Consider the following 20,705-nt stretch of genomic DNA (forward strand, 5'->3'; position numbering starts at 1 on the left):
GTAAATTCAGTAGTGTAACATATTCTGAAATAATGAAAATAACATTACCAAAGGACTCGGGGTGTTTTCATTTTTGTTTGTCAGGAAAACACATGACTGGATTCATCTTAGAATCTTGGGGCTGGGGCAGAGAGTGACTAAGTATAGAAGAAGCATAACTACAGAAATGTTAAAGAAAAGAAACATCAGGAGTGTTTTAGAAGCATTGCTTTGTCTGCATGCATGCTGCATCTTTGCATTAAGCGTGTGGCGCCCAGCCCTGCCCACAGCCCAGGCTGAGGAGCTGCGGCTGGTCCTGTAGCAGTGAGGGCCTCGGGCCCGTGGGCGTTTCTGACAGGGTCAGATGGAGGGGATCTGTGAGACAGTGGGTTAATACTCTACCAGCCTTATTTGGCTACTCATTCACACAACTTCTTTTAATCATGAGAACATGAATATTTGGTAATGGTAATAAACTGCTAGTTTTTAAGGGTGATATGGCTTCTTTGTGAAGCGATCATTGTGTGGTGATTCACTATGTCCAGATATTACATGTTGTTGATTAGAGCAAGTAGAGAGTTCCCTGGAGTGTATTTAGGAAGCATAACTGCAGTGTGAAAGTGTAGAGGGTGGCCCGCCTAGGGGAGAGAGCGTGGGAAGGTCCTCTGGGAAGGCGCGGGCGGGACTGAGGTCGGGCAGGCGCTGAGCAGGCTGTGGCCCCACAGGTCACCCAGCTCTACGTCCCGGCGTCCAGGAGTGCATGGCGGTTCCGGCGCATGGGGAGGATCGGGCCCCTGCGGTCCACGCTGGACGGTGAGTGCTCTGCGGGCTCCCGACCTGTGGTTTCTGACCTCAGTCGTCACGGGAAAGCACCTCGTGCCCAGGTGGCCAGCCCCACCCCGCCCTTGGCAGCCCCAGTAGTACCCCCTGCCTCACAGAGCGCAGCCCCGAGTCTGGAGGGGACGGGCGGCCTCACAGGGCGTTCTCTGCTTGCAGTAGGTCTGGAGTCCCCGCCGCTGTCCGTGTCCGAGGAGAGGCAGCTTGCCATCCTGACCCAGCTGCCCTTTGTGGTTCCGTTTGAGGAGCGGGTGAAGGTATGCAGTTGGTTCTTTGCCAGTTGACTCAGCGGGCTCAGTCTTTAAAAGTAACACCAGTGGGAAATTTTCTAAAGCTGGCTAGTGCCTGTGATTAAGTAGTATGTTTTCTCACTAGATGTAGTAGTTGACCATGGTTTATAAAAGCATAACCCAACTAAATACCTGTTGAAGGATGTTTTGTTTGTATTCACCAACTTAACTTAGCAAATTTCTGAAAACTGCCACACTTCACTGCTTACGAAACAGCTTCAAGATGGTGTTTTTAGGCCTCCCCACTCTTCTCACAGGGTGAACATTTAACACTGTTGACATTTCTTCATTAAAACACTCGCATTAACACAACATTGTAAATCAACTATATTCCAGTAAAAAGTACAAAAAAGAAAAGAAACCCCACACAGCTTCCAAACTCATACACACATGGTGTTCCATAACTCCTGAGCGCCCTCTACTGGACTTTTAGCGTAAAACCTACTCCTGGGGTTTTCTCACCCTGGGGATTGCCCTACTGATACCAGCAGCATCGGTGCACCGCTTCTCACAGCCGCCCTGTGAATCCTGCTCCACCTGGAGTTGCATAGAATCCTGCTCCACCTGGAGTTGTATAGAAGTCTCCAGAAGGAAGTAACGAAAATGTGCCATAGCAAGGGATTCTAAAAATTTGTGGTGAAGTGGGGAAAAGGAGCAATATTACGTAAATACTGCACATTTATTGATAAGGTATAACATCAATATTTGGTATCTTGGCCTTTAAAACTTGTCTCAGGATTTATGCATATAAAGAAGTTAAGGTTTATTTAATAGTTTTCCTTTTTGTTGCTTGTGTTTGTGATGAAATGTCTGTTGTTTTCAAGTAACCTTATAGTTTCTCCTCTGTTAGATCTTTCAAAGGTTGATTTATGCAGATAAGCAGGAAGTTCAAGGAGATGGTCCATTTCTGGATGGAATTAATGTCACAATAAGAAGGAATTATATTTATGAAGATGCTTATGACAAACTTTCCCCGGAAAATGGTATGTATCATTCTCTCTTTATGTGTTCATATGGCAAGGGGAGGCTGGGGGGGTTATAGGAAAGGGTGATCATTACAAAAATTAGTGTTGATTGTCTTATTCTGTGATGACTGTTTAAAACAAATGTAGTACATCAGATTTGGGGGAATGTATATCTATTATCAAATAATAATTCTAAGATTGGCAAATACTTATTGCTACAGAAGCCTTTCAGATATTGTTTTTGTTGTTTCCTTTCTTAAGAAACTCTTCTTGCCCCCAAATATCTGTCTTTAAAATTTAGTTGACAAGCTTTAATTATAAAAATGTTGGAGAGACACATACAGACTGTATTTTGTTTATAACAGTCTATGCAAATATCATAAAATGTAAGCCAAGTTAAATATACTAAAGTAAATACCATTGCAATCCAAATTTCTTGATAAAAAGGTGAGTGTGCTTCAGTGACACTTCTGTTAGATAAAAGAGAATTACAATGTTAATTTGGACAGCGTTTAGAGGTGAATGACACATTTTTGTCTTATGTTAATCTTTGGCGGTCAGTGCTAACAGTTTTAGTGTTACTAATTTACTTATTAATAATTCTAACTTCGGAATTTGGTATCCATGCTATCACATGAAATCAGTGTTACATCAGTGCAGGTGACAGGAGGCTGCCAGATGTGGGATAGCAACTGCCTGTTCTTCTGGGGCAGCAGTTTAATTTTCTTCCAGAAAAGCAGAGCCTCTTATTTTGAATACTTTCTCTCTTCTCAGATAAAAAGCTACTTTTGTCATTTTATAGGAACAGTAGAGGAATGCTGACATCACTTGTTCCCTTACTCTGTTCTTGATTTTGTGTGCAAAATTTTTGTTTTTCGCGTAACTTAGTTTTGTTACATAGTCTGTGCCGTGGCCCTCTAAGGTCAAGTACCGCAGACTGAGTGCGCCACTGCACAGGTTACCCTCACCTGGGAGGTCATGTCTTCAAAGCTTTTTGTGTAAGTGAGGCAACAGTCAGATACCCTGATTCCTAGTCTAAGATATTTTGGGGAAGAAGCAAAAGTTCTCGCTCCTTTGGGGCCTACAGTCCCTCACAGATGAGTTACGTAGTCATTGTCTTATTGCGTGTCACTGTGCTGGCAGTCCTGTCTCTGTGTCTCCCGCTTCACTGAGGGCCTCGTGCTCTGAGCCAGGGTCCCCACAGCTAGCGCTCAGTAGATGTTTGTTGAATTTGTGCTTGAAAACAAGAAAAACAAGCTGTAACAGAGAGTTAAACTGGCCACGATTGGCAGAGGGTTCAGGGAAGAGCCGGGGTGTGCTTGATGCTGGAGGCTTCCTGCGGCGCGCCACGTGAGGCAGGACTTGGGAGCCAGGAGCCCAGTGCCACGCGAGGGGTCACGGGAGGGCGTGGCTGTTCACGGCAGACCCGCTCCTGCGCTTGGTGAACCTGGGCTTCCGGCAGGGGCTCGAGTATCTCTGAGCTCTTCCGCCAAAATGAGAACACGTGCTTAGCAACACCTTTCAGTTAACTCTAAAACCGTCTCATGGAGGGTACGACGTTACTGCTCAGTGACACAAGCCCCGGGTTTCTGATGAGTCCTTCGTTAGGACTGAGAGTCACTCAGAAGTTGGTCCTGCTCCAGCTCCTCAGTTGTGCGTGCTGACAGTCTCACTGAGGTTAAAGAATTTGGAAAAATCATATAATATCTATATTATATTGCTTTAAATCTTTAAAGTATTGTTTAAGTCTGACCTTATTAATAAGTTTTAAACCATATGTTAAAATTTTTCATATTTTGCTATGCAGATTGTAAAATTAAATATCATCTCAGTATGTTTAATTTACTTACGGAAAATTGAAGTGCTTTGTTGCCTGGTCATTTACATCTAATCAATTAATATGATTTTTCCATATATCATCTAGTCACTGAAGCAAATAGTGGCCATTTTTTATGGGCTCTCATATCTCATATTGTCTCAGAACAGTCTTCTGAGTTGTGGGTCTCGCCTCCTTTGACAAGCGAGCTGATGTGTGGAGCTCAGAGCAGCTGCGTGGTCTCTCGCAGTTGGGAGCTCGGTGAGCAGGGTGACACGTGCGTTTGTCCGTGTGGACTGTGGGCAGGGAGCGTGCCTGCCCTGGGAGTCCCATGGCTCTGAGAGGGCGGTGGAGCTGGCGCCTTCCATCACGGCGAGCTCCGTGTGGTCCGCTGTGCGGGGCGAGGCGGCTGCAGCCGTGCTGGACTCGGTTCCTGAGAGCGCGCTCATGCTCCCCCGCGTGTTGATTTTATTTTGTTTAGTGGGCAAGATTTGTTACCTTGTTTTTCTGAAGAAGAAATGATAACAGGGTAAAATCAAAGTCCAGTTGACCCTTGAACAATGCAGGTTTGAACTTTGCAGGTCCACTTAGGCAGATTTTTTTTTTTTTTTTTCCCCCAAGAAATACATTGCCAAACTTTTTGGAAATTTGTGACAATTTCAAAACACTGGCAGATAAAACTACTCAGTCTAGAACACTGAAAAAATTAAGAACTGTTTGTCATGAATGCATGAAATATATGTAGATGCTAGTCTGTTGTATCATTTGTTGCCAAAATTATGCACAAATCTATTATAAGAAGTTAAAATGTATCAAAACTGATGGAAACACTCAGAACATGTGTGGGGCCCCCAGCAGCTGGGAGAAGTGGAAACAAGCCTGCTGGTGCGATGGGGAATTGGAGCTGTGGGAACCCCCCCCCCCCCCCGTCTGTCTGCAGTCCGCTCTGACGATTCCCGGGCCACCTCTGGTTGCTCCCGCCCGGAGCTCAGTGTGGTCATACGCTGACCCCTCACCTCTGCCTGAGCATGCCCCCTGCGGCAAACGGGATCCAGTGAGAAGTGCCCGTTGCACTTCCCTGTGTTTTCCATCATGGCTAGTGCAGTCCCACGAGTGTTGCTCATGGCGCTGGGCACGCTCCTGGGGCGCAGGGAAGAGACAGGACGCTCCTGGAAGATGTCCAGCTGTCTGGTCTGTATCCGCAGCTGTGGGGACCACCCCTGCAAGACAGGGAATGCAGTGTGAGGACCACTGTCAAGGAAAGGAAATTTGTGAAGGTGTGGCGGCAGCTACACACAGGCACAAAAGCTTTGCACTTCTTGTGACATCCCTTTTTATCTCGTATTGGAAGTGTGTTCAGGATTGCCATAAGAAAGGCATTTCTACAGACATGATTTGAGAAAAAGTGAAGTCCGTATGTATAATAACGTTTTTTCTTCTATGCGTGCTTTTACTAATTCTGTTTAATTTCCAGTGACATTGATGTAATTAAAAATTACTAAGCAATTGTGATGTGTTATTTTCATAATATTTTAAGTTTACATATTTTATTTATACAAAATTCAGATATGTTTTTAGTTAATTTACTTTTTCTGAAAAGTTTTCAAGCTCAAAGTATATCCATATGTTTTGTTAAAGCTTTACATTTATCTTGGTTTCGTTGCTAAGTCGTGTCCAACTCTTGTGATCCCATGGACTGTAGCCTGCCAGGCTCCTCTGTCCATGGGATTCTCCAGGCAAGGATACTGGAGTGGGTTGCCATTTCCTTCTGCAATGTTTATCTTACATACCTTAAAATTTACTTTCTCTTATTAGTCGTAAAGAAGAAAAAAAAAGTTTAGTAACCATGTTGCTTTAAAAATTGTCAAGAGTTTTCAAGAGAGCCTTAAAATTGTGAAGAGAACCCTAAAATTTGCTTCTAGTTTGTTCAAAATGGCATATTATGCTGCTCTTTCATACCTTATATGACAGCATGCAGCAAAAGGAAGGTGACAGAGCCGGAAAGGAAGAGCTGAACTCCAGGGAAGCATGGCTTTATGAGTGTAGAAAGCAGTCTGGCTTTACAGCTGCCGTGAGGACGGAGAAGCAGCGCTTGGCCCCCACGGGCAGCAGAGTGCTCCCTGTGCCGTCGGGACGGTCACTGAGCAGAAGGGACCGCTGCCTGGACAAGTTTCCAGCTGGACAGCGGTGCCTGTTCTGGGAAAGACCGCCAGAAAGGGCAGTTACTGGGGCAGGTCCTGTGCGCGAGCACTCGGGTTTGTGATCAGTCTGTAAAGCTGCTCACCCCCAGCAGTCCATCCTCTGGTGGGATGGTGGGAGGGCCGGACCCGAGAGCCCTTTTTCTGGATTGTTCTGTCAATGCCTGGTCCTTACCGTCAGGAAGCACCTGGTGGTTCAGAACGGCCTTCACGGGGGCTCTGACCTCAGGCGGTGCCCGTGGCCACCAGACCCCATGAAAGGACAGGAAGGTCTGCTGGCTCAGAGAGCACGTCTCTAATGGAACCTCTAGGCTGGGGCCACGGGGACCTTCCAGGCTCTGTACGCACGGTTTTCCAAGGAAAGGCTCACCAGCAACGTGTCAGAGACCCCGACAGAGAGAGCGTCACGTGAGCTTGGGAGGCCCACAGCCTTGAAGATGCCATCCTTGCTGGAGAGAGAGCTGAGAACGTCCCCAGGTCAGAGACGACACATTCCTGCTGGGGAGACGTCCGGACGCGTCATGTGATTTCACAGGACTTGCGGCTGAGCCAGTCGGGGAAGGCATGGTGGGGTGGTGGGGACAGGCGTGGGGGGCCTTGGAGCAGGAGGCGGGCAGCCAGAGGACGCCACGTGAGGGGAGCTCCCGGGGGACGACTGGGTGGGGACCACAGCCTCCGGCCCAGGCCTGACGACATTGAAGAGGCGCCAGGGAGGCGGCAGAGCTGGGGGACACTCGGCAGACCCCCAGGCAGCACGCTGTGGTCATCGAGGACGGCTGCTGACCTGCGTCACACCGTGGGTCTTCCGGGATACGGGCGCCGAGACTATATAGCGAACAGTGGGCGCGGGGTGGGTGCTATACGGACGTGGGTGCAGAGAAGAGCGCAGGCGCCGGGGCAGGAGCTGCAATGTGCCTCCATCACGTGAGGCCGAATGGGCCTGCCCCTCCTGCCCCTCCTGCCCCTCCACCTCCCGCCTCAGCCACCCAGGGCAGCAAGACCGCCCCTCTGCCTGCTCCTCCCCCGCCCCCAGCCCAATGAGCCTGAAGACCGGAGGGGGCAGGCTTCTGTAATGACCCACCTCCACTTCATGGTGAAGAATCGTCACGCCACCCAGTAACACGTTCGCTGCTGTGAATGTGAGGTCTTCCTGTGAAAACCCGGTGTCTTTGTCTGTGAAGACACATAGACTTCAGTGTCTTCATCGCCCTCCTCCTCGTCACCCGAGTATTCTTCCTGCAGACCATCGTGAGCAGGACTTGGAGGGAAGTGGACAGCCTGTGCTTTCAGAAGCATGGAGTGAGTGATGCTGACCATAATATTAATACCGTGTTAGCTTTCTTCCTGTTTTATGACTTGGCCTTCAGAGAGTTATATTACCAAACACTATACCTCTCTCTCTCATGATTGAGGAAACTGCTAATCACCTTATCATCACAGGTAAGGGATGTTTGAAACATGGAACAGTGGTACCAGCCCTGAATGACGAACAGGACTGTAGCAGTGCGCACTGTAAACATTCTCGGCATTCGTTCCTTCGTGTACAGGCTAGACTGCTGTGTAGCGTATTCCTGATGCTTCATCAGCAGTGCCTGAGTCATTATACCCCTAAACAAATAGGAATTTCTTTTCCACATTGTTGTTCAGTCACTAAGTTGTGTCTGACTCTTTGTGACCCCATGGACTGCAGCACGCCAGGCTTCCCTGTCCCTTAGTATCTCCTAGAATTTGCTCTTCCCTGGTGGCTCAGATGATAAAGAATCTGCCTGCAGTGGTTTTTTTTACCCAGGGTTTGATGCCTGGGTCAGGACGATCCCCTGGAGGAGGGCAACCCACTCTAGTACTTGCCTGGAGAATTCCATGGACGAGGAGCCTAGGACATTACAGCCCATAGGGTCGCAAGGAGCTGGACACGACTGAGCAACTGACACTCCTTCATGTTTTTCCATGTTTGGTATCAGGTGTTAGTGAGACATACAGCATCTTCCGTGTTGTGTGTCGTATAAGACCGTGTTGTCGTGGGTACTAACAGCCCGCTGGTTGTTCTTGAAAGCAGATGGTATACACTTGAGGTGGCAGTAAATAAGTACAGTACTGTGAATGTATTCTCTCTTGCTTTTGACTTTTGTAATAACATTTTTCCTTTTCCTTGCTTACTTCCTTGTAAGAGTACAGTATGTAACTCGTATACTATATGAAACGTGCTGATTGACTGTTTGTGTTAATCAGTAAGAGAGGCAAAAGTTACACGCAGATTCTCAACTGTGTGGACCCCTGACTCCTGAATTGTTCAAGGGTCAATTTATAAGGGCCCCCCCCCCCGTCTTACTCCATACGTGGGTGCTTTTAATTTGTCTTTTGAATCAAGAAGTGGCAAGAAGACCAGATTTGATTCTGTAAATATTGTGTTGTTGTGTCTTGTTGTTAACAGAAGTGAGCTTCGGGGAGCCACAGACCCTTAGTTCTAGCCAGAACTGCGAGGTGGCTTCTGTGGAGTCTCTGAGATAGACCCCTCCTCCCCCACCTGGAATGTCATTGCCAAGATTTGAGCCAGCAGTTAATGTGTGTACCTTGGTTGAGCGTTTCCCAGTTACAAAACGTTTATTTACACTTAGAACTTTCAAAATCTAATGCTGTTAGCTGTTGACATTCAGTTCAAGAAATATTGTATATGATGAATGCTTATAGTTCATCCTTAAAGCTGAGTATTGAGAGGATAGATGTAAAGGTTGTGTTGCATCCATAGTTACCTGCTTAGAATTCTCTCTGAGAATGAATGTGTTTGGTAATTGTATTGCTCAAAATAGATGCAAATAGCATGTCTGTGGAATTCAGTCATCAGTGAAAAGTTCTTCATTTGAGTAAAGTTAGATTTTAAATAGTGTGTGTTAAATTACAGCCCTGCCCTTGACACTGTTTACTCCACGTCCTTGGATAAATAATTCACCGTCCCTGTCCTTGGTTTCGTCACAAGAGAATGGGCTGTTCTTACTGGAGACTGTTGGAGCTTTGGAGTGGTTACTGTGTGTGTGGTCCCTGGCGGGGGCTCCTGCCCAGGGTGGGACTCAGAGGTGGCTGCTCCTTAGGGGGCACGAGAGGACGTGAGAGGACGCAGCCCCCTGGCTAGGTGCAGGCGCAGCGCTCGTCCCGCCTGGTGGGGCCGGCGGCCCTCACGCAGGCGCGGTCAGGGGCACAGACTCACACCCAGGTCCTGGGGCCTTGACGCTGACACTTGCGCATCGCGCTGTTGGGGTTCAGTGGACCCTGTGCTGGCGAAACCCCTTTCCAGGCTCTCTCCTGGAGGTCCCCGGGTGCCCTGAGAGGCCTTGGGTCGGACGCGTGTGAGCAACTGCACGCTGCCTGAGAGGTGGCCGTGGCGCAGACCTGCAGCCGGGCTTCCGCGCCCACCCCGTCAGTGCCGCCTGGGGGACACCAGCGGGAAACGATGCAGGAAGCGTCAGTTACACGGTCAGACCTGCCTCCTCAGGGGTTAAGCCGGGCGGGACCTTTCTGACTTGTGGAGTTGTCTTTCATGGCCCATGTCTTGAAGCCCATACTGAAAACGGTTGCATTCGTTGCAAGTGAGTGTGGGGCCTGGTGTTCCTACTTCTGCGAGCTGTCCTTACGAGGACTGTGTACACGTGTGTCTCACATGTCAGACAGACTTCAGCTTTGCAGCTTTTTTAAAAAATTGAATCTTGTGGCACATTATATAACCAAAAATTTTGCCCGTTTTTCAGCCAAATATTGTTTTGTGTAGCTTCTGGCGTTCTGACTCTGTCACCCACTTCTTTCAGAATGTCTGTGTGATGCTAACTTCAGTGGCTTCTTTGTCTGTCTCTTTGCCTTCCTCGGTGACTTTCTGTTCCCGTGTTATCCTTAGGTCCTAACTCTGCCGGCTCCCCTCCTAGTGTTTGAGTCTGTTACTGTGGGTGGGGGGGGGGGGGGGTTTCATATATTCTCCTGAGCACCCTGTCCTGCCCCTGCCCGCTCCTCTCTTGGTCAGAGTGGAGGAGTCCGAGGGAAGCCCTGGTCAGCCTAGCTCATTGTCTCAATGTTGTTGGTTTTTTTTAAGCCTTGCGTTAAAATTTAATATTCTTGCTCCCCTTCCCTAACTTCCTGTAATACCAACTTATTTTATTGCTTTTTAAAAAGATATTTTCTCCTCGCCCCACCCCCCTTTTTTAACAGAGCCTGACTTGAAAAAGCGGATCCGTGTGCACTTACTGAATGCGCACGGCCTGGATGAAGCCGGCATTGACGGTGGTGGTATTTTCAGAGAGTTTCTAAATGAACTACTGAAGTCAGGGTTTAACCCCAACCAGGGGTTCTTTAAGACCACTAATGAAGGGCTTCTGTACCCCAACCCAGCCGCTCAGATGCTTGTGGGCGATGCCTTTGCCAGACATTACTACTTCCTGGGCAGGATGCTTGGAAAGGTAATGTAAACTCGACGTGAATGTGGGTCTCTGACTGTGGGGTGCTGACTTTGTGTGTTTCTGTGTGGTTACTGTCTGTTTCCTTGAGGATCTTTATTCAGAATGGCTTACGTAATTTTGATGAACCTTGCATAGTGTTTTCTTTTATAACCACATTACATGCATACATACATTAAAAATTATTCGTGTAGGAGAAGGGGAGGGGGGCCGGAGGAGGAGGAGGTTAACCCGGGCAGCTACAGTGGCAGCAGCGAAAAATTAAAAAAAAAAATTTATGTGTGTAGAAAACAGAGAACACAGTTATGCACCGTAATTACCTGCTTGCATAGGTAGTGTAGATACTTTTAAGTCTTTTCACAGTTGCTCTTGTTGATAACTAGCATTAAAAGTGATTCTTCTAAAGTTCTATGAAGTGTTCAAAGTGCTGTGAGACAGAAGGCCGTAGTTATTCAGCGTAAGTTAAATGTTTATGTTATATGCCGTTTCTTTTGACATTTGGCCCCTTAAGGATACTGCAGTAATGCTGCAGTAACCAGAATGTAATGGTGTGCACGTCTTGGCAAACATAGCTTACTTACCCTTTGTTGTAGATGAAAGAGAAATTTAATTGTATAACCTGGTGGAGGCTTCCTGTTTAGCGATGCAACTTTGAAAGCACACGTTCCCATTGAAGTCGGGAGCAGGACAGTCATTATCACTGAACTTGCCCAGCCCTGGCCTCAGTCTGTCCAGGCTGCTACAGCAGGGTGCCACAATCCGGGCAGCTTATACCCCACACAGATTGACTTCTCACAGCCCAGGGCCGGCCTCTGGGTCAGGGCACCATGCGTCCTGTTTGGTGCAGCCCCCATCCTGGGCCATAACCGGAGCCTGTGTCCTCACATGGTGCTAGGGCCCAGGGAGCCCCGTGGGGCTTCTCTGTAAGGGCACTAACAGTGTTCATGAGAGCCGCACCCTCGTGACCTAAGCACCAGCGGCCGCATCTCCCAGCACTGTCACGTGGTGGGGTTGGGGGAAATCAGACCGCGGCGTAGCCCGCAGATGTGCCAGGCCTAGCCCACAGATGTGCAGTTTCTGTGTGGTTCTTTTATTTCTCCTGTCTGAGATAGTAGAGAGGAATGCCTGATGTTTAATCGCTGTCCACCACCTTTTTAGAGACGGACTGGATTGTAACACAGGGACAGGAATCAGTTCATCTTCTGAAGGTCAAAGGAGTGACCAGAGGCAACTCTGAAACTCAGGGCAGCAGACTATAGCCCCTGACCAAGCCTACCCCCTGTTTCATTGTTTAAGAAACTAACAAGGCTCTCCTGCGATCTGGCTGAACTGGCTGCTTTCCCCGTGGTGGGAGCAGGTGGGCAGTTTCCCTGGGGTCTGTGCTCTGGGGCCCATTCCCTCACCGGTCCATCAGCTGTGCAGTGGGGGCAGCCGGCAGCCCAGATACAAAGGCCAGTGTCTCCGTGGCGGGAAGCTGTCTCCCTGTGCCCTGGCTGTGCAGTCTCTGTCCTCAGCAAGTGCTGAGGTGACAGGTGTGCTGGTTTTAGGGAGGCCCCGTGGAAGCCTGAGGACAGCGGTCTCCAGAGGCGGGGACAGCAGCCCAGCCCTGGCCCTGGTGCCCGGGTTCCTAGAGACGTGTGTGAGGTCAGGTCTGCTGAGAACAGAAAACCCAGCCCTGGCGCTGGTGCCCGGGTTCCTGGAGACGTGTGTGAGGATGGAAAAGCGATACTGGATTCGTGAGCACACTTTTGTGTCCCGGGTGGTTTTTTTTTTCACTTGTCATGTTTTTTTATTGAGATAGAATTTGCCAGCCATGCAGCTCACCCAGTTGAAAAGCACATATGAGCAGCTTCAGTGCATTCACAGAGTTGCACGGCCATCACGAGTTTAGGACATTTTCATCACCTGTATTAACTCCTCCCCCTTCCCCCCAAAGAAAATCTAGGCAGACGCCGGTCGACTTTCTGTCCTTTTTCTGCTCTCAATAAGTGTACCATTTGTCTCCTGTTGGTGTTCTTCTGCACGTGTCCTGTGAAGTGTATGCCTCTATGATTGGCTCCTTTTCCCCATTTTCAAGGGCCGTTCAGGTTGTGATGTGTCAGTACTGTGTTCCTGTTATTGCCGAGTGGTCCTCGGTCCTGTGACAACCACGTAATGTAACCGTCCCTCAGTCGTGGACCTGAAGGTTGTTCTGGGTGATGTTTTTAGGGGGCAGCATGATAGAAATGAGTTCTTCAGGTGCTTACGGGGGAGGGGGTGGGAGAGTTAAGGTCGATCATGTCGGCCTCTCAGCAGGCCTGGCCCCCAGGGGATGAGAGAGGTTCTGGGGAAGAACGATGGGTGGGTGGGTGGGTGGGTGGATTGGTGTTCCCAGGTGGGGTGGCCGTCTTTGGTGAAGTGACCGTGGATGCAGAACCAGATGGGGGGGTGGTGGTTTGGGATCCTGGGAGACGCTGCAGAGAGCTGAGGAGCAGAAGCTGCGCCCTCCGGGGATGAGCGGTGGGCTGCCCTGGGCTGGGACAGGCTCTGCCCCGTGGGGTCTTTCCGGCATAGTGGCGCAGAGCAGGCCTGGGGTGGGGCCAGGCGCTGTGCTGTTAGAGGAGGTGAGGGGCGGGGCCACTGGGGCGTCACAGCAGGGAAGGCCACGGAGGAGGGGTCTCCGTCCGGAGGAGAGTGTAGCCCGGAGGAGGCTGAGCGGTGCGTGCAAGGCAGCTGTGGGGTTAGGGAGGTGGGCGCAGGGAGGGCACGGTTCTCCTGGCGGCAGGACACACAGCCTGGGGGACAGACCAAGCGGGAGCCCTGTGCGAGGATCCGTGTCCAGGGGTGGTGACCCAGTAGCTCTGTCATCCTTAAGTAATTTAGAGACTAGTGTTGCGATATAATTTTCTATAAAAGTTAGTCAGAACTATAGTAAATTTCAACTTTATCATTAAATTCCTGTGTGGAGCGCATCTGTGGTCTGTTCCATGCGGTCCATGTTGTCTTCAGCAGACCTCCGCTCTCCCCCTGGAGCTCCGTGGACGGAGTGGCCCGTTTGAGAAGCACCCTAATTAAAAATCAGGGCCTGCAGAGCAGACCATGCTCTTGTGACTTGTTTGAAGTAACTGTTTTTGAAGTACAGTTCACATTCCATGAAATTCTGCCTTTTTAAGGAGTACAATTCAGTGATTTCTAGTATGTTCACTGAGCTGTGCAGCCATCACCACTAAGATTTCAGAACAACATAGTGAAAAAGGAAACCTCGTGTTCATTAACAATTATTCTCCTTCTGCTCCAGTCCTACCAGTCCTGGGCCACCACTAACCTACTTTTTGTCTCTGCGGTTTGCCTGTTCTAGACTTTTCATGTGAACGGAATCACACGACACGTGGCCATTGAGGACTGGCTTATTTGCCTTGGCGTAATGTTTTCAGGGTTCCTCCACATGGTAGCAGATTATCAGTGCTTCATTCCTTTCTTGTCTGAGTAGTATGTCCTTGTGTGAGGAAATACCAGTTTATCAGTTCATTATTTCATGGAGGTTCAGGTTGTTTCCACTCTTGGCTCTTATGAGTAATTCTGCTGTGAATATTCATGTACAAGGTTTTGTGTGGACATTGTTTGCGTGTTCTGTTGCGTGTGGATGTCTGACCGTCCTGGCACTCTTGCTGACAGTCAGTTGACCACGCCTGTGAGGGTTTGTTTCTACTCTGTTCCGTTCCTCTCTGTGTCCAGCCTTCCGCCAGTGTGACCCTGCTGTGATTGTGTGTGCATGCTGACGACAGAGGTGGTGGAGCCCCAGACCTACCGAAGCAGAGACTGAGTCCTAGTATATAAAACCGTGCCCCTTAGTCACATCTCTTTGAGATGCATCATTACAGGCCCGGTTATGATTTATTTGTTCAGATTCCGAACGTTGCTGTTTTAATAACCAACATTAAGTGTTCTTCAGCGTTAGTGATGGGCTTCCACTTGACCATTTGGACAGGAAGTTTTCCTCAGGCTCACCCATTTCAGTGGCAGGTTTCAGGCAGTGACCTGATGTTTAGGTTCCTTAGCGTGAGTTTCAGACAGATCACTTTCCTATCATAGTTCATTTAAGGCACAGTGTATTGCTCCCGCCTGGAGCCATGCGTGGTCCTGGGATCAGCGCGCAGACCACCTCTCCTGTCCACGGCCCCTCTCCACCCTGCCTCAGCTCCCTCCCAGGGATGGTTTCATAACTCATTGCCCAAAAATCTGAAGTGATGTGCTGTCATTGTTTCTATGAAGATGAGCCTTGATTTTGCTAGGCTAACCTGAAAAGCGCCCTAAATGCTGTGGTTCTCATACCATGCAACGCCAGACAGCAGAGTGATTTCATGTGCATGAATTAAGTCTTACTACAGTTCTGTGTGCTTTTCCTTCCTGAATGTGAGACTTGTCCCGTCTTGATCAGCAGGCGGTCCTGGCTGGCTGGAGCTTTGAGGTCCAACACTCGACCGCTCTCTGTGGCTGCATAGTGATGCTGCTCACGTGTGTGTGTGTCTGTGTCTGCATAGTGACGCTGCTCACGTGTGTGTGTGTCTGTGTCTGCAGTGACGCTGCTCACGTGTGTGTGTGTCTGTGTCTGCATAGTGACACTGCTCACGTGTGTGTGTGTGTCTGCATAGTGACGCTGCTCACGTGTGTGTGTGTCTGTGTCTGCATAGTGATGCTGCTCACGCGCGTGTGTGTGTGTCTGCATAGTGACGCTGCTCACATGTGTGTGTGTGTCTGCATAGTGATGCTGCTCACGTGTGTGTCTGTGTCTGCACAGTGACGCTGCTCACATGTGTGTGTCTGCATAGTGACGCTGCTCACGTGTGTGTCTGTGTCTGCACAGTGACGCTGCTCACATGTGTGTGTCTGCATAGTGACGCTGCTCACGTGTGTGTGTGTCTGCATAGTGACGCTGCTCACGTGTGTGTGTGTCTGTGTCTGCATAGTGACGCTGCTCACGTGTGTGTGTGTGTCTGCATAGTGACGCTGCTCATGTGTGTGTGTGTCTGCATAGTGACGCTGCTCACATGTGTGTGTGCATAGTGACGCTGCTCACGTGTATGTGTGTCTGCACAGTGACACTGCTCACGTGTGTGTCTGTGTCTGCACAGTGACGCTGCTCACATGTGTGTGTCTGCATAGTGACGCTGCTCACATGTGTGTGTGTGTCTGCATAGTGACGCTGCTCACGTGTGTGTGTGTCTGTGTCTGCATAGTGATGCTGCTCACATGTGTGTGTGTGTCTGCATAGTGACGCTGCTCACATGTGTGTGTCTGTGTCTGCATAGTGATGCTACTCACGTGTGTGTGTGTCTGCATAGTGACGCTGCTCACGTGTGTGTGCATAGTGACGCTTCTCGTGTGTGTGTGTGTGCAGTGATGCTGCTCACGCGTGTGTGTGTCTGCACAGTGACACTGCTCACGTGTGTGTCTGTGTCTGCACAGTGACGCTGCTCACATGTGTGTGTGTCTGCATAGTGACGCTGCTCACGTGTGTGTCTGCATAGTGACACTGCTCACGTGTGTGTCTGTGTCTGCACAGTGACGCTGCTCACATGTGTGTGTCTGCATAGTGACGCTGCTCGCGTGTGTGTCTGTATAGTGATGCTGCTCACGTGTGTGTGTGTGTGTCTCTGCATAGTGATGCTGCTCACGTGTGTGTGTATGTCTGCACAGTGACGCTGCTCACGTGTGTATGTGTCTGCATAGTGACGCTGCTCACGTGTGTGTGTGTGTCTGCATAGTGCCGCTGCTCGTGTGTGTGTGTGTCTGCATAGTGACGCTGCTCACGTGTGTGTGTCTGCATAGTGATGCTGCTCACGTGTGTGTATCTGCAGTGATGTTGCTCATGCGTGTGTGTGTATCTGCATAGTGACGCTTCTCACGTGTGTGTGTCTGCATAGTGATGTTGCTCACGTGTGTGTGTGTCTGCATAGTGACGCTGCTCGTGTGTGTGTGTGTCTGCATAGTGACGCTGCTCACACGTGTGTGTGTCTGCATAGTAACGCTGCTCACACGTGTGTGTGTGCATAGTGACGCTGCTCATGCGCGCGCACGGGCATAGTGGTGCTACTTGTGTGGGAGCCGCCCTGAGGACACATCTGCTGTGAAGCTGCAGATCCAAACAGGAGCAGAGCCTCTTACTCCTATGTTCCGAATGTATCAGCTCTGTAAACCAGATTCAGGTCCTAAAGATGAAGTGTGTATAAATTCTGTCTTAATAAAGATGTTGAAATAATAAAGTTTAGACAAAAGCAAGAACAAAACTATAGTTGTTTGAGAATGGTACTTAATTTAGTTCCTCATTTTATAGATTTTACTTGTATAATTTTCTGCAAGGGAACTGCTAAGGGAGCACTAGTTTCTAAAACATATCTGACTATAAATGGTTAAATTTGTACCAACATGTTAAAAATTGTCCAGATCTAAGTGAGTGTAATAGTATAGAACTAATAGTGTGGTATCTGAACATTAAATCTTTAAGAGAAGAAAATTGTCTATTGATTGATTATGATATTTATTGGGTCATAATGTATTTAAATTTTCTTTAATGCATATGTTAGTGATTGTTTACTGTGATGAAGTGCAGTAAGGTCCTCAGGAGCACTCCTGCATAGGAAGAATTACCTCATGTCACTGGTCACTTCTCGCTAAAAGTTCCATTAGCAGATGATTCCTGCTCTGGTGTGGGTTGTGATTGCATTTTATCGCCTGTAAATCAGACTCTGGACAGGGAATAAATAAACAGTTCAAGGATGTGGTAATGTCATCTTGAACTTTTTTAAACAGATAGAAGCACCTATGTCCATTTAAGCCAATTAAGTTCAGAATATTTATTGGAGGAAATCTTTTATCATATTTGTATTCTACTTGGAAATTTTTTTTTCCTTGCTTTGGAATATTGATATTATTGGAACAGAATGCCTATAAATCAGGTTGTTTGATGATATCTTGGTCATATATTTCAAATTTTTAATTAACAGATGGTAAAACTTCAACATAGTTTATAAGTTTGTATTTGAGTGGAATTCAGTCTACACTTAATGAATCATAGAGTGTAGTATTGGCAGTTAACAGTTTATCCTGAGATTTTTGAGAGTTGGGAAAATTTATTTTTGTTTTCATTAGAATCCTTTTATAGAATGCTCACTGAATTTGCTGACGCTTTGAAACTGTCGGCTGAGGTGAATACTTACTAGCATTTATGTTACTTTGGTCCTTAAATGACAAAGCTTCTGTTTTATAACATCTTGTTTAGAACTCTTCAACTCAATAAGGGTCAGCATAGTTGAGCTGCTTCATCTGATTGAGCTCTGAAGTTAATGTATCTTTCCCTTAGGTTTCTTAAAACATATCATTCAGCAAATAGTTGATCATTCTGTGCTAAGCACAAGTCTTCCAATCAAGACTTGCATGTTGAGACTCTCTAATGTTAAGACTCTTTTTATTTAGAGGTCAGCGGATTTGAGAAGCAGGCTTTCTCTGAATCTCCCAGTTAATTAACCACAGGGATGATTCACCATGCGTTTCCTATTGTTGACATTCAACTTTTTAGAGAAACAGAAAAATCAAAGATCATAATTAACAAATGTGTAAAACTTATAATTTAAAAGTGATTACTTATTTGACCCTATCCCTTCGGAGAACTGTACTGCTTTTATAGCATTCGACTCACAATTTATATTCTTTTCCATTAAAAGCAACGTGTTCCCAAATCTGGAGATTATCTCTCTTCCTAGTTTAGGTCATAGTTTTCTATGCAAGTTTGTTTCTTCAAAATTAAACATGAAGTTAAAATGGTCTTATTGTACAGTAAAAATGGCCAGTGTATGCCAGAATTAAGTTGATTTCAGTACCTAAAAGTATTATTGAAGTTTTAGCTATTCTGAGATATTCACCAGAATTCTTTCTGCCCCTGCATAAGTGGATTTTGCTTTCCATTTGAGAAATCCCTTGTCACATTTTAAAAACTTTTATTTAAAAAAAAAATACTTTTTTTGGCTGTGCTGGTCTGCAAGGACTTCCCCAGTTGGGACGGGCGGGGGGCTCCCTCTGGCTGCGGTGTGTGGGCTTCTCCCTGCAGTGGCTTCTCTGGTTGTGGACAGGCTCTAGGGCGTCAGTAGTGTCCTGGCTCCGGAGCACAGGCTGAGTGGTTCCAGTGTGTGGACTTCCTTCTCACACTTTTAAGCCCTCCCACACACTAGTTTAACATGGGTCAGTGTTACACTAGGGCTGTTTTTCTTTTTCTAAGTCATGCTAGATTCTCACCGGGAAAATTACGAGCACCAACTTCTGCTGGCGCTGCTTAAAGTGTACTGCATGTCTTTCCTTGGGCTTTATTTGTGCAATAAGGACAGTAATTATCTAAAAAATAAATAAAATCAGCCCATTTAAATCCTTCTACACATTTCAATAGTCGCTTTTGGGACTTCCTGGTGGTCCAGTGTGTTAAGACTCCCTGTTCCCAATGCAGGGGGCCTGGGTTCGATCCCTGATCAGGAAACTAGACCCCACGTGCCACAGCAAAGACCCAGCACAGCCAAATAAATACATTTTAAAGATAAACGAATAGTCATTGTGAAAAGCGAGCCAGGTGAAGACGTGTATTGCTGCTGCTGTTCCTCGAATCGGGGTAACTTCTCTGGGAGGCGGCAGGGGGCTGCTGAGCTCCTCCGTGAGCGAGACAGACCAGGCAGGGTCTCCTGGTTCCACCGCCGGGGTCAGAGAGATGAGGTCAGCAGGCCTCCTGGCCTCTGCTGGTGTGGGGGGCCACAGGCAGCAGGAACTCAGGCAGAGCAGCGTCAGAGGTGCCCCGGGGCTGGGTGGCTCACCCAGAGGTGCGTGTGGCTACAGAAAAGGCCTCCCAAGAGTTCTGGGCTGGGGGTGCAGGAGGTGGGGAAGCGACAGCCCAGAGCTCACGTTTTCTGCTGGTGGGGGCAGGGGCGGTGGGTGAAATGTTCAAAACTCAGTTGGAGGGTGACGGCCACACAGCTGTGTGAGTACACCAGTACTGACTTCTCGCGAGTGGAAATGGGACGTGACTTTTCCATCACCTGGTGGGCAGAGCAGCCTTGGAGGAGCCTGAGCCAGGAGGAGCGGCCGGGAGTGGGCACTTGCTGGGCAGTGGCTGTGCACCCAGGTGGGTTTCCTGATGCCCAGTGAGAGAACCGGCTTGGAGGCGTGACCTCTCGTCTCCCACCCACCCAGCATCCTCAGAGGTTTTCAGAAGTGAACGGGCTGTTTTTCAGAAATAAAGCTGTCAAACCCTCGGTGCAGATTACCAGTTGCAATGACTGAGTAAGTCTCTCCGTGGCTTCCAGGGCTGGTGGGACGCCTTGTCCTCCTAGGTGGTGAGGGGGCAGGGAAGACCCAACACATCGCACGCCCTCCTCACTGAGCGTCAGGCAGCCATGTGGACAGAGCTAAAGGAGTAAGCAGTTAGGATTTGAAGCGAATCTCCATGTGTGTAATTTTGACAACCTGAAATGTCTCAAAAGAGAATAAATGGTTTTTTGCAAACCAGTCTGTGAATGCAGAATTCCATCCTGCCAATAGAGGCCCCCACACACAGCGGGCACTCACTGTCTGCGCTCAGTGACTGGGCACCATCAGTGTGTTTGCGGTGCGCTTGCTCACAGCCAGGAGCACCCCCTGCCCTGCAGGAGCCTCATCCTGAGAGTCCGCAGTAGCCCAGTCAGAGAGCACGGCTTTCAGCTCGCCATTATTTCTTCTGAGACACAACTGCTAAATTAAATAGCATATTAGTATCAGCTTACATCCTTATTTTACATATCTTTAATTTTGTAGACTCCAAGGTTAGCTTGATCTAAAATAATTAAAATTATTATCTCCTTGTTCAATTAGAGTGGCCTTGAAACAGGACATCGCTGATATAGTTTTTAGATTAAGTTATAAATGTTCACTTTAGAACTACCTGAAGATTGATAGAGATGCATTTGAAAAGCATTATTTTTTTTATTGATTCTTAATGTAGTAAATTACTGAAGTTATTTGGCAGCAAACAGAACCAGCCTGAGATGCAGCTCACACCGCCCGTCCAGGCAGGGCCACAGTTTGCATTAATTGCATGGTGACTGCACTCACTTATATTAAAAGGCTTCTACCATAATTAATCCTTTTTATTTCAGATCATTTTGGCACAATTTCTAGCTATAAACACTCAT

The 20,705-nt window shown here is 48.0% G+C and overlaps 1 protein-coding gene across 7 annotated transcripts in view; it reads left to right on the forward strand.

Moving 5' to 3' along the window:
* UBE3C (ubiquitin protein ligase E3C) overlaps window positions 1-20,705 on the forward strand; it is a 118,040-nt gene that overhangs the window by 70,792 nt on the left and 26,543 nt on the right. For 6 of the 7 annotated variants that reach the window (XM_061166232.1, XM_061166234.1, XM_061166233.1 and 3 more), the window contains exons 15-18: window positions 705-792; window positions 976-1,073; window positions 1,957-2,089; window positions 10,277-10,524. In XM_061166232.1, coding sequence (XP_061022215.1) covers window positions 705-792; window positions 976-1,073; window positions 1,957-2,089; window positions 10,277-10,524 — 567 coding nt within the window. The remainder of the gene's footprint in view (window positions 1-704; window positions 793-975; window positions 1,074-1,956; window positions 2,090-10,276; window positions 10,525-20,705) is intronic. The other variant, XM_061166229.1, reaches the window with a different exon arrangement.

Source organism: Dama dama, chromosome 18, assembly GCF_033118175.1.
Source record: "Dama dama isolate Ldn47 chromosome 18, ASM3311817v1, whole genome shotgun sequence".
NCBI lineage: Eukaryota > Metazoa > Chordata > Mammalia > Artiodactyla > Cervidae > Dama > Dama dama.